General features: G+C 42.8%; 1 protein-coding gene across 1 annotated transcript; it reads left to right on the forward strand.

Annotated features, from left to right (window-relative positions):
• Window positions 1-1,453: 1,453 nt before the first annotated feature.
• trim66 (tripartite motif containing 66) lies at window positions 1,454-14,346 on the forward strand. Its single transcript, XM_085354943.1, has 17 exons — window positions 1,454-1,537; window positions 2,215-2,428; window positions 3,722-3,851; window positions 4,178-4,294; window positions 4,403-4,517; window positions 4,765-4,911; window positions 5,963-6,080; window positions 6,295-7,118; window positions 8,937-9,146; window positions 10,227-10,332; window positions 10,429-10,510; window positions 10,604-10,754; window positions 11,320-12,179; window positions 12,278-12,401; window positions 12,677-12,751; window positions 13,395-13,547; window positions 13,658-14,346. Exons 1-17 carry the CDS (start codon window positions 1,529-1,531, stop codon window positions 13,892-13,894), a joined length of 3,672 nt encoding a protein of 1,223 aa, XP_085211069.1. The 5' UTR covers window positions 1,454-1,528; the 3' UTR covers window positions 13,895-14,346.
• Window positions 14,347-16,551: the final 2,205 nt, after the last annotated feature.

Here is a 16,551-nt window from a genome sequence, read left to right on the forward strand (position 1 = left end):
AGGTCGGGATGTTTTTGTCACATGTGATGCCTTTTGTGAAGGAAGACTTTGTGCTTGATTAACATCTGATGAGTGAAAAGTGAAGACGTTTCTTTCCTGTTCATGGATTTGGTAACAGTGAGTTGATTGAAGGGAGGAATAGTAAAACAGCATGATAATTTCAGAGTGGTTGAAGATAATCCCGCTTTCTCTGTGACCTCATCACCTCAGTGTTAATAGATGTTACTCGGGAGGTGCTTTCAAGGGAGAGATCATAGCGCAGGTTTCTATAATTGTGACGTCTCCGGAGATGGTATGCGTATCTAGTGCCAGCTTAGCAGAGCAGGGAAGCTGGCGGGAGGTTTCAACGTGAGCGATAAACGCTGTGCAGGTTGCAGAGAAAGCGAGTGCGCAGTTTGAAAATGCTACAGAGCTGAGTGAACGAGACACAGGGTGCACCACGACTGGCTAATTGTGTTTCAAATTGGGTCTTTGAGTTCACAATGGGGAATGGGATTGCTCTGAGCTCCCCCGCTGAAGTATCCAAGGATGAGAAAGTTGTCAGATTTTTAGGTCAGACTGTAAAGGGTTGTTGTTAGGCAGATTTTCTCATAGGTCCAGATGCCACATTGGTTTAATTCAAAGCTTCTGGGTATTTGATGTGGAACTATTTTAAGTTTTGGTTGGTTTAAGCAGTAACCTCTTCTTTGGTTTCGTTTCTCTGCTTTTACACTATCTTGCAACTGTATCTTTGAAAGACATGCAAGTGTTATATTTATATTTATATTTTCTGTGTTCACATCTGTACTTCTTTACTTTCATTTTACAGTGCTCTGTTCATTTTAACGTCCTGATTGATTTTGTAGTTTTAGAAGGAATAGCAGGAGTGCATCCTAGTCCCATCAGAGCCTGACCCCGTTTCCGTGAGCTACGTTAGAGTGTAGCCCCTCTGGGACTTGTCCCCTCCTCGTGCTGACGAAGGGAAGAAGGCCACAGCTGGCCCATCCTAGCCCAGCTCAACTTAGCCTGACAAAACCTCAGCCTTGCATCACCTAATCCTGCCTGCTGCAAAGAACCTAAAGGTGCTTGCATTACAATTTCTCCTTCCCTGCTCATTGTAGGTCACTTGGTCTTCCTTCCTTTAATTTGGAAAGGCTTCCGGGGATATTTTGCCCTACAAAAAATAATTATGTTATCTCCCTAATTCCCAATTATTATGCACAGGCTTATTTAAGAAAAAGGATTAGATTTTCCCTCCCTTTTTTTTTGTTGGCTGCACCAGCGAGCAGTGAATGAATATGAAAATGACACTTCTCTCCTCGTCTGCAGTGAGGGGTCCTACACTTGGATGATCTGGGGGAGGAGAGAGCACAGTGAGCCTGTCATGTAAGCCGCCTCCTTTGGGGCCACCTCTCGGTGTACACTGCTTCCTGCCTCAGGTAGAAGCCTCAGTGTTTCTGCTGCTGAGGCGTCAGGCAGTTCTCTTTCTCCCTCTCCTCTTCACTCCCTCCCGCTGAGAAGGCAACACATCCTCTCGCAAAGCACGGAAATGGAGAAGGTAAGTTGTCGCATTTTTGAATCTTGTTTCCTATCTTTAATTTCTTTTTTGACACAACAGGAAATTATATTTCTTTCATGTGGCATTTTGTGCACCGTGCACTTTCTGTATAAAGCTGGCATGTTTCTTATGTTTGTGTTGCCCTCTTCTCAACCCAAAAGTCTTGTTAGATGTTTGGAATACTCCTACTGTTGTCTCTGGACTAGAGTTTCAAAAGCGGATTTTATCCCAGAGGTGCTGTTCACGGCTCCAAAATTAGGCAGGATCAACTATAGATGACAAATGTCCTGGCAAGGATACATTAATAAAAGTGAAAGTGCTTTGTTCTTATAGGTTCTGTGCTTTTATTTTGAAACTAAAGACGACAAACAAGAGAGAGCATTTGAACATTTTATTGATGAAAACCAGCTTTTTTAGATTTCAGTGTTAGATATTTTATTGTGTTAGATAATCTCTTGGTTGGGTACTTATATTTATCCACACGAGTCGCTCTACAAAGACTCTCGGAGGCATTTGCAAGCATGCAAACGCATAACAGCTCCTTAAAGTGTGATTCCACCTTAAATGAAGCAGCAGCACAATTTTTTCTGACATGTCATGTGCCACCCCATCTTTTTAACACATTGTCATGTGTTTGTGTATTCGTTGTATGACTTAAGGCAAAGTTTCTCTTTCAGAGCTGCTCAGAGTGCACAGAGCCGACTCTTGCACAGAGTCTGTGTACGCTCTGCAACAAGTGGTTGTGTTACCAGTGCACAGATGTGCACCAGCATCTGAGAACCCCCAACACTTCCCAGTACATGGAATCACACCAGCAACAGAGGCCCAGTGCCACCCAGTTCCCAGAACTGCACCAGAGGGGCTCCAGCTCCCTGCCTCCTACTGGACAAGGCAAGACATTAGTTTGATTTGTTGGCTTTACAGACTTGTATAACACATTATTATATAGTTAGCAGGACTGGTGTCTTTTTGCAATGATTAATGCATGATAGCTGCATGTATTTCTATGCACCTGTCTTTAACACGTGTCTCAGTGCTCGGATGATTTCATTTTTGCTAATATTAGTGTTTTGCTATTTTAAGCCCATCGCGTATGTTTGGCAGCTTTGTTGCCAGCTGCTTTTGCACAAGTTGTCAAATCATAATGAGCACGTCCCAGACAGCATTATTGTGATGTGGGAGGGTTAGCATTTGGTTTGTGTACTTGTGAGAAAAACCGTGTGACAGCGCTGATAGACAGGATGTGGTCAGTCAGATCAGGCTGATGCACACAAGGTGATGCTCAGCTCTCTACCACAGAGATCTCTGATGATCTGCAGGCAGGAGGGGGGTTGGCTGAGGTGAGCCGGCCACCAGAGAGCAGTAGGGTACGTTTATTAGCATTATCCAGCTAATGTTAGATGGATTTTCTGTGCGCCAAAAGCTTCTTATATAGCGAGAGAGGTACAGGTGAGAAGCACTTTAGAGCGTGTGTATTAAAAGTGAGATGTTGCTAATGGTACTTCAAAAGCCAGTTGGACAGCAGCTGAAACACTGACATCTTTGTCACTAAACACTTTAACACATACAATTGCAACCTCAGCTTCCTTCGGGTGCCACAACATTATTTTGGTGTTAAAGTATAGCACTAGGTCAGCTTTAATAATGCTTGTCAACAAAACTGGTAACAGTTTTCTTCAGTTTTCTTCAGTTTCTTTTCATGTATGTTTAACGCAACAGTAAGAGCACTGACTGACTTTTATTTTCAACATTTAAAAAAAAAGAAAAAGAATCCAGGTATAAGGTACAAGTAGAATTTATATTCAGACCATTAGCTAGCAGGAGAATAAACAACTTAAAGAACTGAGGCTTGGTCTGGTCAGCATGGCACTTTAGAGGCGACTTCTAAGGATTTACAGCTCTTTAAGTATTTCACATCAGCATATCTGTCCTATACTGATGACATTAAAAGACACTTTGGAATAATAAAAAGTGTTCATAACTTATCAAGAAGACAGTTAGAGGCTGTCATGTGATCCTGCATGCCATTTGAGCAAACTTTGAGCAAACAGGCTGATGACACTGCAAGTCTTTCTTTTCTTCTAATGTGTTTACTTTAATGCTGCGTGCTGTGGGCCTGACTGTGAACTGCCTGTTGACTGCTGCTCTGCCCCCCTCCCCCTCCTCTCTCTGTATGTCGTTCAGGCCCGGGGTCGTATCCTTGGTCCCTCCTCATGTGCCACTCTCACAGACAGGAGCCCTTGGAGCTTTTTTGCGAGTCATGTGACCTTCTGTGCTGTAGCAGCTGTCACCTGTCCTCCCACAAAAACCACAGGTCAGTCCTCAGATGCACAGCACAAGGACACTGCCGAGAAGGGCTAACCACAGGTTAAAAAAAACTTCCTGTGAGCAGTAACACTCTTTAACTGCCTTGTCAGTTTTATCATCTATATCTGCATACACTACCCTTGGCCAGCCTAACATTCATTAAGTATTCATACCTTTTTGTTTTCTGTGATGTTAGAAAGCAGGAGGTGCTGCGAAGGTCACCTGCATAATGTCTTGTCCTCGGGGGAAACAAATTCAATTCTGGTGTTCGTCATGCTCAAAGAATAAATTAGTGAACTTTCTGGTGGATGCTGTGATCTCTCATGTGTTTAGGGTGGTGCAGATCGGAAAGGCCCTACAGGATCAGCAGTGGCTGTTTGAGAGTCTGATGGTTCAGGTGGAGGAGAAGAGGTCTGCAGTGGAGAACAGCGCTAAACAAATAGAGGAGAGGTTGGTTTTCATCCACACTGTCATTAAAATCCAATTTCTGAGCAACTTTGCCCACAAATGGTGGGTTAGGGAGGGACTGAGACATTTGCCCCCTTTCTGTCTTTCCAGGCTTCACGGAGTGAAGATTGCACACAGGAAGGCAGAGAACCAGATTAAAATGGCAAAGATGATTATGATGAACGAGCTTAACAAACGAGCCAACCTATTAATAGAGCAACTGGAGGTAATTACTTTCTCTTTCCATCTAATCATCTTGCCGGCCACGAATCTACACGCAAAGAATCTGTAACTGCCACGATGCCGTCGCTAGCTCGTGATAAGCTGTCGCAGCTGCTTAAACCGACATCCCAGCACCTACATCTGTCAAAAGCTGTCTGTTGATTAACCTGCAGTCCAATCACAAGGCTTGCCTTCTGCAAGTAAGGACACAAAACTTCATGTTTACATTTGTTTTTTTTAATTTTCTGCAGAAGATTGCAGAGGGCTTCCAGCAGCGTCTGGAGGACCAGCTGCAAGGGGCAATAGAGATATGTGGCCAGCTGGACCATATTCAGAAGTTCATCACCTGGGCTATGACCCATCACTGCACAAGCCCGGTGCTCTTCAGCAGAGCTCTGGTATGCATATGAGACAGTTAACAGACGTCGTCCCGCACATGCACACGCACACACACAAAGTCCGGTCCTGTGAGAGAAGTGATAATTAATTTCTTGTAAAGTAGAACAACAAGTGTGAAGTCTCTTTTTATCGTCTTTGAAAAAGAAGCCACACATTTACATTTAAAGGGGAACTCCAGTTGTACTTGAAGGTCAGTTTGCTAGAGATTACTTTTTTTTTGAAGGAGCAGCCTGAGAAAATTGCTGAAGTTGTGTTGCTGGCTTTAGTTCAGCATGAGAAAGAAAGAAGGCTCCGTGTGCTCTGTACTGGCAGCCTGGAGTTTGACATTTACCTGTTAGGTGGGGTTTAAAAATAGAAAAGCTGCATGATAAGCAGTGCAGGATCCACTGTTTTGGGAGATTCGCCTCTTTGTGGAAGTCCAAACTAAACCACTTAAGTGTTCTTTTAAACTTACTTTGCATCCATTTGTCTTTCTGGTCTCATGATTTGTATGGAGACACATCTGTCCACTGACTCTTTTGTCACGTAGTGGTGTAGTGGGCAGCTTGGGGCCTTGTGCGTGGACCTCAAGCTGCCCACCGCATCACTTTTTCGCATTTGTCCCAGTCCAAATCATGCTCTTTGGGTTAACTGGTGCCTCTAAATCAGCTCATGGATGTGAATCAACTGGAAATCTGTCTTGAGTGTAGTCCACCTCTTGCCCTATCATAAAAACCTTTATATGAAGTCCACTTTAACAAGCATGTTTTATCCCTTGTGTTGATTTAGTTTATTATAAAAAACTGAATGACATATTTTTAGTGAAAGGAACAAAGGAAATGCATAATCATCTACAAATATATGCTGGAGTTTTCTTCCTGTTAAAAGGGAGTTTTTTCTTCCCATTGTCACCGAGTTCTTGCTCACAGCGGGTTGTCTGATTGTTGGGGTTTCCTCGCTATCATTTAATGGTCTTTACAATCTAAAGTGCCTTGAGGTGACTGTTGTTGTGATTTGACCCTAAATGAATAAAGTTGATCTTCCATCTTTTTCATATTTCCTTTCCTGCAGATTTCACTCCAGATGCAGCAGCTGCTTGAGGCGTCACACCACTCAGATTCTTGGAGTCCTGTGAAGATAAAATTCAACTGGGATGCTAGTTACTGGACGAAACAAATTTCCTGTTTAGGTAAAAATCAATCCGTTAATGCAAGAAGACTTTTTTTAAGAACATGTTTTTCTAGGAGAAACCTCCTCACTCAAAAAAAAAAAAGTTAAGTAGGCACAAAAGGAACCGTAACTATGTATATCTGTTTGATAATTAATCAGCATTATTTTGATGCATGACATGTGAAATACTATCTCTGAAACCGGGCTCTCACTGTGACTCTGTTACTCTGCAGGTCAGCTGACTGTTGAGGGGGGAAACTGCGCTTATCCCCCAGGGTTGGCCTGCTCCAGTATTATGAGACCCCAGCCCATTACCTGCTTGACTCTGCCACCAGTGTTTCACAGAGGACGAGAGCCGGGCTGTGGGTACCAAGCCTGCTGTGAGCCTCAGATGTGCTGCCTTCATGGCATTCATTCGCAGCCAGATCTTCCCAGTCTGGACAAAAGCCAGCTGGACACCACACTTTATAACTCCAGCTGTGCTCAGCCGGCTCATATTTCTGCTTCCCAGCACCAGAACCAGCAGATCCAGAGGTTCTGGGACCAGGAGAGTTCCTTGCAGCGTCCTCCACCTGCATCACCTGTCCCAAACAGAAGGCACAATCAGCTCAGCCGCAGCCGAGCATCTGCATCTCAGCCACAAGCTGCTGACTCACAACCACATTCTCAGTCTAAGTCCTATCTTTCTCATCATCAACACCGCAAAGAAGTTCTTCCAAATACCCAGGCTCGGCTAAGTGCAGAGCGTGGGAGACCAAACCGGCGTCGGGGGAAGCTATCGACCAGCAGATCTCTGCAACAGGAGCTCAGCTACACGGCTCTGGAAAGGGATCCAATGAGTGAAGAGAACCGGGTGGAAACGCATCGTGTGGAGGAGACCTGTGGACAAATAGCGGTTGCTGAAAGGAGGGAGATGTTGGATCAAGAGCTACAACAGGGCAGGAGGGTGCAGAGTCCTGTCCAACAGCAGCAGCTGCTGCTGTGTTTATCAGGTGTGAGAAAAGAGCAAAAGAGGACCAACTCTGCACTGACCGTCAAAGACCACAGAGATGCCAGGGTGAGAAATTAAGCTAAAAATGGAACCTCACCAACAGAGGATATTGCAATATAATATATACCCATATGCACATGCATTAAAAAAAAGAGCTGAAGCTACAATATATTAAAAAAACAAGATGAAAAAGACAACAAACAAAAAATGTGTGTTAAAGCAAAAGATTATACAAATGAAACAGAAATCTCTTTGCTGTCGTGTCAGGAAGGGCGACCAACATAGAAATCTGCCAAATCAAACATGGCGACACCTTGAGAATAGCCGATCAGCTAAAAATAGCGTTTTATGTACAGTGTGCTTCTTGTACGCTCCTCGTTGTAACAAGAAAATTCTGCTTAAATCCAGCTTCATAAAGCTTCTTAAAAGCAGCAGAGTTGCGAACATTGTTTGACAGTTGGCCCTCAGATGAAAGCGAGCCATGCGGTGGGATTTTTGTGCACCTCAGCCTTCGGTTTTTCACTTCACACGTGGTTCTGCAAAGTTTCTAGAGGCTCAAGCGAAGTTTTTAACCCTGCTATGGTAAACCACACAAAGCTGTTTATATGTGCCTCTCAGAACCCGCTACTGTTTGGTCAAGCCTATTTCCTGTGAAAACAAAGACGTTCAAACACTTGCTTACACAAAGGCACCAAAGCCTGCATTAGAAATTGCTTAATGACGGGACGTTTAAGTCGAATGAAAAGCTCGGAGAGCCGCGATTTACGCGTTTTGAAAGGGCTATTGTATATTTTTAAAATATTGACATGTAGACGAGTGTTGGAGCGTTTGAGGCGGCATTCAGTTTTAATTAATATCCATTAACAATTGAAACCAAAAGCAACACTTTATATTAATGCCAGAATGATCACTTCCCACAGCTGACAGCTAGCCTCAAAAACAGATGGCGCAACAGAAAGCTGCTCTTGCTTTCAAAAAGAAGGGATGATGGGAAAACAAAAGAGCTGCTCTGACAATTATAGCCGAGCACTTCAATGCATGCTTAAATCCAGGAGCTCGCTGTTCATCATAATCACTCGTGATGCCAGGGGTTTTAGCAGCCGCATAATCGCCCTTCTTTAAAAATTCTCAAGATGGGTGATTACTACCACAAAGATATGTTATTTTTACATTTTCAAGTCACAGCATCTGAAAGTGATATAAAGCCACTTGGGCACAGTCATTTGTGTACTTAACCTGTCATTAATGAGTCGCTGAGGGAATAGTGTGAGCTGCCAGTTTTTTAGTTCTGGTTTGCACTGAGATAAATTCCCATACCCCTCCGTGATTCCAGAGAGAAGGATTATAGTCTATTTTCCTCTACAGCCTGAATCCTGCATACGTTTCCCAGGGGGCATAGATCAGGTGAGTGTTTTAATCGCATGATACTAAGGAGCATGTGCTTGGTGTCAGCCTGGCCTGAAAATGTGTGATGGTGTACCGGAAAAAGAGACACAAGCCAAAGTGTTTAAAAAAACCTTTTGGAAGACTTGGATCAGTAAACTGTAATATATGAGAGAAACTGTGAGAGTGGTGGCTTAATCAAAGGGCCACACTGTAGCTCTCGGGTTGAATTTACATATGATAATTGGTGTGATATCCAAAGCTTTCATTGCTCCAACAATAACACTAATATATTCAACATGTTTGTAAGGATTGAGGTGTTCCCTGAATAGGCTCTGAGTGATGTTTTTGTTCATTTGGTGTGTGCCCGTGTGTGTCCATCCACTTTTTTTTTTGTCTCCTTTCAGTTTTTAATGGCATGAACAGGTGCACCTGTGCATGCAAGGCTGCTTGAAACCCCAGCTCAGTTGTGTGTGTGGATATATTTATGTTTTTTGACAGAGATCCACATCCCTGGAGGTGACAGTGACAGCCCACGAGTGTGTGTCTGATGTGCAGAATAGCAGCAGGCTGAGCACTGGCTCGGTGTGCTCGAGGAGGAAGAGGCGCTCCCAGAGCATCCCGACAGAACTGGCAGCCCCGTCCGCCAGCCCTTACGCCGAAAGGCCCACAGGATGGGCTCGTAGCCTAGAAGCGGGAGCTGCAAATAAGGTAACCCCGCATCAGAATATGATTGCACGTGGGGAGGCTGAGCTGTCAGGGAGAATAGGACTGATCACAGTTAGGAGGTGCACTCGCCACATGTGTGTTCAGCACTGTCATCTCTGGTGATACACAGTTCCACAATAAAAACTGTAACTCCAAAACTAACTAGAGGCGAAAACAATACCAAGATCCACTTTGCATCGATGGACTAAGATGCTCAGTTGTCACTAGGTTGCTGTTTTTCAAGCGCTTTTAAGAATTCATCTGCCATGTGAAGAAAGAGCAAAGCCTTCTGGAGGTGCAGAAAGAGCAGGATAAAAGGAATGCAGAGTTAGAAAGAAGTGAGCTTAGCACACCTGTGCACGTGTAAAGCCCACTTCTCATCTCTGCTTGAGCCTAGCAGCTTAGGCGAAATCAGCTGCTCTTGGCACGGTGCACCCACACCTCTGATTTGGTGCTATGCATATATTGGAGGTGCTCAATTTGATAAGGCGGGAGAATGAAAATGAGCAAGGGAGAAAGAATACAAAACGATGGTTCTGCTAAATCAGTTTTAATAGTTAAATTCCCAACGTCTGACAGAGAGTGCGATACTAAATCTGTGCAGTACTCTTGTAAAAAAGGAAAAAATAATAAAATCTGTGAGGCGTTTAGTTGAACAGTTTTCTCAGGAGATAAGCGAGGGAATGAGGAGCCCATTTTTCCAATCATTTTTGACAGTTTCTGTCATTTGAAAAATCGCGTGCTTGTAGAAACCTGCAGGAGCCATTATTTGGTTTAACAGCATATTTTGCTGCTGGAGTTAATGACTAAGATGGTGCTGGAGTTTTTTATTTCTTGATGGGGCAGGGATAGCTCAGTAGGTAAAGTGGTTGCCCCATGATCGGAAGGTCAGGGGTTTGAATCCCCTGAACGGCTACCCTGAGGTACCCCTGAGCAAGGTACTATCCCCACACGCTGCTCCCTGGTGGCTGCCCACTGTTTCACTGAGTGAATGGGTTAAATGCAGAGAAGAATTTCCCCATGGGGATCAATAAAAGTGTACATTATTAAAAGAGTTTTACTTAATGCTTATTCTGATTTCAGTATTACGTGCTGGATCCCAGACAGAGGAGAGCATCAGATGGGGTGCTCTGTGTGGCCAAGGAAACTTCAACTGAACCTCCTTTAATGTCCTATAAGACAGAGCCAGGTGGTTGAAAACACTCAGAGATTTTTTTTTCTGACATAGTCAATAAAAAAAAAACACCTCACATTTTCAACTGCTTGAATTCTTCATACTTTTTAGATCACCCCATCACTTACGTAAATGAAGAGATTGGTTTTGATGCCAACAAGAAATGCAGCTTCTCAAGTAACAGCAACAGCAGGTATGTATTGTCTTAAAAAAATGAAAGATCAGTCCATGCACAAATCATGAAAACAGCTTGTTAACCTATTTTTACATCCCTCTAAATTAATAGTGATGTTCAGAACGACTCTGCAAGGCCCAGGGTTCCAGTCATTTGCCTCGAGCGTCTCAAAATACTCGTGTCTCAGCTCCCACCACACGGACGAAGACAGAGTGACCCTCTACCTGCCAGTGGGACGGATAAGAGCGAAACCCTCCCTCAGGTGTGGTGCATTTGTTTCATTCAAAACAAGAAGGGAGATGTTTTAACCCTTTAAACCCTAACCCGTCACGGTTAGCATTTTTAGCAAGGGTGGGCAACTCCAAGCCTCGTGGACCGGTGTCCTGCAGGTTGTAGATCTCACCCTGGGTCAACACACTTGAATCAAATGATTAGTTCATTACCAGGCCTCTGGAGAACTTCACGACATGTTCAGGAGGTAATTTAGCCATTTAAATCAGCTGTGTTAGATCAAGGATACACATAAAACCTGTAGGACACTGGCCCTTGAGGCCTGGAGTTGCCCACCCCTGGTTTAAAGGGTAAATTAGGTTAGGGTTTAAAGAGTTAGAAGCACCATAGCAGGCATATAATTAGCTGTCACCACACCATTTATTTCATTTGTTTACTTGGTTATGGCTAAAGTGTGTTGGCTAGTAAGCTTTAGGGGTAATTTAGGATGACCCTGGCTAGCTGCTGTCCTCTGTAGTATTTATGCATGAGGGTTTTAAGAGATTAAACTGTAATATGAAAAAAATCCCTTCCTTTCTCTTCTCTGGTAAACACAGGGAATAACAGGAGAATCTGAGACTAGTGGGGCCACCCGCGTGCTTGCAGCACCAAAGCGACAAACTTGTAATGAGTCCACCGCACAATCAGACTGCAGCGACAGCAACATAGGGGTACCTGTTCCTCGTAAAGAATCCACACTGCTCTCCGCTGACTCTGAATATGTGGCACCAAGTTTCTATGAACTGGATCTGGATTCTGACTCTGATCCCAGGTCAGTGTCAGAGGAAGCAGTCATCTCTCAGGCTGATTCAGACCCACAGCTTGACTCAGATGCATCACCAGATTCTGACCTGAATGCACCGTCTTCATCTGAGGCTGAACTGGAGTGTAGAGCTGAGCAGAAGTCTGCAGAGATGGGGCTGTGTGGCGACTCAGAGCCAAGTCTGGAGTATGAGGCAGATCCAGAATCAGATGCGGGACCAGACGGCCGAGGGTTGGATGCAGATACAGAATCAGGTGATGCTGAAACGGAGTCCGACATCCAGCCTGTATACGACCCCACTTTTCAGGGCGAGACTGATTCTGACGTGGTCTCCGATCAGCCTCCAGACTCTCAGGGCTCTGTGGCATCTGAGCTCGATGTAGACTCTGAACCCGAGCTGACCACCGATGACCCGCAACCGCTTCGCTCTGACCTGGATGAGGAGATCGGTCCAGGTCAGAGGCCGCTCCTGATTGCAAATCCCGTTGTTCCCGGAGACACAGAGGAAGTCCAGACTGAGCAAGACAGCACAGAGTTGGAGAGTGAGGATTTTTGTGCCGTTTGTCTGATCGGAGGAGACCTGCTATGCTGTGATCGCTGTCCAAAAGTCTTCCACCTCTCTTGCCATATCCCCCCTTTGCCGACCTTCCCCTCGTAAGCTCACGTGAAATTTCAGCACAATCCTCACACCTCCTGTTAAACAGTTTACATAAAGCTGGTACTGCTAATCTAATGTGTCTTCCCTCATTCAGAGGTGACTGGGTGTGCACCCTGTGCAGAGATGTTCTACACCAAGGTGTCGAATACAACGGTGACAATGAGAGAGCATCTGGAGAAAATGCATCAGCAAATTTGCTATCTCCATGTGACCAGAAAGTAGGTCAATTCATAAGAACAAACTTATTTATAGCAGTCAATTTGCTATGTTATAGAGGGTAACACAGCTGTCACTCATATTACCCGAGGGGGTTCATCTAAATGCTAAAAAAATCTCCATAAATATCATGACTAACGAGTGTTTACGTACTTATCAAAATGGCTATAAAAAATGTATGTGGCAATAACTAATGTTTTTTTTAGTTTTTCTTTAACTGTGATCCTTCTCTTTCTGTCGCGCCAGTTTTCATTCATGTTTGGCTGAATCTTTGCAGAAATGTGAGCGGCTGACACTTCTGATCCTCAGTAACATCCTGAGTGCGCCATTCCAAGAGCCCGTCAGTCCACTCGTAAGCTAATCAACATTTTCTTACAGTAAAGTTAATTTATTTTTGCAGAATATATTTATGTTTTCATTATACTTACAGACACATAGTAGTTAAGAGTTTTACTACCAGTCTAAAGTTTCCCTCATGGGTTTTATATGTAACACAGCTCTGCTCACATTCAGTTTTTGCCCAAGTGAGTGAATCCTTAGAGCCTTAAAATTGTGCTGAATACATTTTCTTCTTCATAAAGTATTTACGAAGCTCATTTTATATGATATTTGAGGCATTCTATAATTGTCATTCATGCCTAAATCAGCTTACACTTATCTATTTATGCAACATTTCATTGTGCATTGTGTTTAAGCTGTTTTGTAACCCATAAACAAAACTTCAACAGAGAAACAGGTCACCTCCATGTTACCATATGCTATCAAAGGTCTTGAGTATCTAACTTAGTTTAAGACTGCGATGCAAGCATGCACCCTGTGCACAGGTAGAAGCACGTCTGTCACAATGATACATAATGGAGCTCATGCAACATTAATGTGATGCATTTTGAAGAGCAGAGTGCTCCTGAGATAATTAAATTGGAATTGGTTTTAGAGAACCAAAGTGGCTGGGGGGATAATATAAGAGTCTTAAATGCCACTGCTTTCTCACACAGGCACGCCATTACTACCAGATCATCAAGAGGCCAATGGACCTGTCTGTGATCAGGGCCAAGCTGAGCAAGGGGAATACCCAGTGTTACAGCTCACCTGATGAGTTTGTGGCCGACATGTATCTCATGTTCCGCAACTGTGCAAAGTTCAATTACGTAAGTTAAAAGTCTAAATTCTGCTTGTTTCTGTGTATATACATCAGTCTCGATATCATCACTGGTCACTACTTTACTATAATTACTGCCCCCCCCCCCCGTCATTGCAGCCTGACTCTGAGGTGGCCCAAGCAGGCCGCAGCCTCGAGGCCTTCTTCACCTCCAACCTGAAGGAAGTTTTCCCAGGCAGAGTCTTCCCCATGGCTGAGGTGGATTCAGACAGCGATGAGTACGACGAGGCTTACAGGACCACTGAGAGCGGGTTCCCTTGGCCAGAGAGAAGAGAGCAGTGCCACAGGAAGAGGAAGAGGAGGCAGTCTCTCAAGTCGAGGAGGCATCATTTCTAATTAGAGCTTAATAGTGCGCAACCATGGCAGAAAACATGTTATTTCTGTTTATAAATATGCTGTTTTTTTTTCATTTAGCAGCCAGAGGGAATGCACCAGTGTTTCTAAAAGCAAGCCAACCTTGTGGTTTGCAGTGATATGACAGTACTGCCATCTGATGGCAGCTAAACATGCGAAAATAGGATTGAGAGTAGTAACTAATGCAGGAGTCATTATTATCCATGCAACTCATCGGAGGGGCTGAGTGCGAAAATGGAAATAAGTGAAGGTCACATTGTATAGGTTACGCAGTCATACCTCTGTGGATCTCGGTTTGTTGCTTCTACAGCCATGTAGTGAGGTGATGCTGTAATACTTCCTTTATCATGTCATATTTTGCCGGCTAAGCATATGCTCCTGATACACTGCACTGCTTGCTATTTTCTGCTAACATAAAATACCTTATATATCTTTCATCACATGCTTTTTTTGTACAGAGGATGCTGTAGTTGGATGCTTATTAATCGCACTTTGCATCTTTATTAAGTGGACTTTTTCAGGTCATCATAGCCCTGATTATACGCAGTACTCTGAAACTTTGTCGGTAAATTCTGTACTTACCATATTCACGAGTTTCCAAATCATTTATGCACGTGTCACTGTATAAACTTTGATTTTACTATATGAATGATTGCAGGCAATTAACATAGGTTTGATCATTGTTATAATTATGTGTGTCAGTAGCCTTTTTTGAAAAGCAGCAGCAAATTGTTTAGATTAGAGGAAGACAGGATGTGAGAGATCGTGGGCACCGTAAGCACTGTTAGAGCTCACCGGGGCATTTTTATTATTGGAGAATTTAATATCTGGAGCAAACAGTTCATGAAATGTAAAATTTCACATTTAGCTAACAGATAAGTTTGTGTATGTATATTGCAAATTATTTCTCTTGGAGCAAAATCTTCCACTCTTCTCTTATCGGGATGTCTCAGGCTTACTGAAAGTCTAAGGTGTTGTTATCTTTGATTACTGATGAGTATAAAAATGTACTTGCTGCTGTGTGTAGAGAATTACTGTCGAAAGGAAATGCATAATTTTATAAAAAAAACGCTGTAGCGCATTTCCTGTTTTTAACTATGCTGTACTTGGTTCCTGCAGCTTAATATACGCTTTGTGTGACTCATGGCGATGGATGTACAAAAGTAGCGAATGTATAGTATATGTAATGCTATTCCTTTTGACATCAGTAGATCTAATAGGCGTAAGGGAAAACTGCCATAGTTGCTGTCACTGTTTCAAGAGAAATGTTGTCTTTTTTCCTTTTTTGTAATTGTAATTATAAATGCACAAATATTAATATCAATAAAACGCATTCATGAAAAAAAGCATGTTAGCATTCTTATTTAAGATACAGTACTGCAGAAAAGTCTGGACTCCCCTGTCATTTCTTTATATTTTGCTTCCAAGGAGCCTGACTGTCTTGTAACTTTTATGGTGGTCTTGAGAGATAGTTCTTTTTTTGGACACTGGCCGCTTTTCTCCTCATTTTACATGTTTGCTAAGCCACTTAAAACTGACCTATGAATCATTTAAGCATAAAAAAGCACCTAACTCAAGGGTTAATCAGTGTTGTGTCTACACATAACAGATAACTTAGCAAAAAAAACCATTTAAATTGTATATTTAAGCACTTTGTTACTAGCAGCCTGTCAGAAAAACACATTTCCCCCTAATTTTATTTAGTTTGAGCTATAAAAGCAAAAAATAACGCAATTTAAAAGGCATAAAAAAGCAACAGCAAGGTGATTTCCAAAAAATGGGAAAGTGGAGGGGAAAAAAATCTACAGCAGATGAAAGCCGTGTTGTTTAGAAGAAATCCAGACACGAGACCTGTCTCATCTGAAACAGTCTCAGTGGAAGGGTGACTGTCAAGAAGTGGTTCTTAAGGAAGGGGAATGGGGAGAAAAGACGTATACAGGGACATATTACAAACTGCAAAGCAGGTTAAATGCTGGATCAAAACGAAGCAATGTTAACTTTATATCAAAATCCTGTCACTGCCATGTCACATACAGTCCGAGGTTATGGGTGTTTTATAGCTTATTTAATGGTGTGTGGAAGGGTGGTAAGAGTGCTCAGAATTACACAGCCGAAACTGCAAAAATATTCAGAAAAGACTCTTTTATTACTTCTAAAACCTTCGTGACATTTAAAAAAATATATTTGGTTGAATAATCTCTCAAACTGCTTTGATGCAACATAAAGTAGAGAGAGATTTTTTTGTGAGCGGACAGAAGTTTTAAGAATTAATCAGATGAGACTAAAGAACTAAAAATTGTGTAATTAGTCACACTTGTTTCCTTGAGATTTGACAGTCTTTTTGCTCTGAAGTAGTTTTTTTTTTTCAAAGCAGCCACTATCATCGGCCTGTACCTATGATTGTAACCCAAACCTTCAGTTCAATCTGTCAAATGTAAGAAAGCAATCAGTCTAAAGGTTAGTAGCTCCTGGAAGCCTGCGAGCAGGGCAAAATGCACATCACCATGAGTTTTACGAGTTTCTTTTCACATTTGTTTTGAATATTCCCGAGTCATAAATCAGTTAGCATGCATCATTTGAAGTTTTATCTTTTAGTTTTACGTAATGAAATGCTTCTTAAAACCCATCGCTTCTTTGCC

Source organism: Diplotaxodon limnothrissa, linkage group LG1, assembly GCF_057381915.1.
Source record: "Diplotaxodon limnothrissa isolate DT_005_m linkage group LG1, D_limnothrissa_male_GT1.1, whole genome shotgun sequence".
NCBI lineage: Eukaryota > Metazoa > Chordata > Actinopteri > Cichliformes > Cichlidae > Diplotaxodon > Diplotaxodon limnothrissa.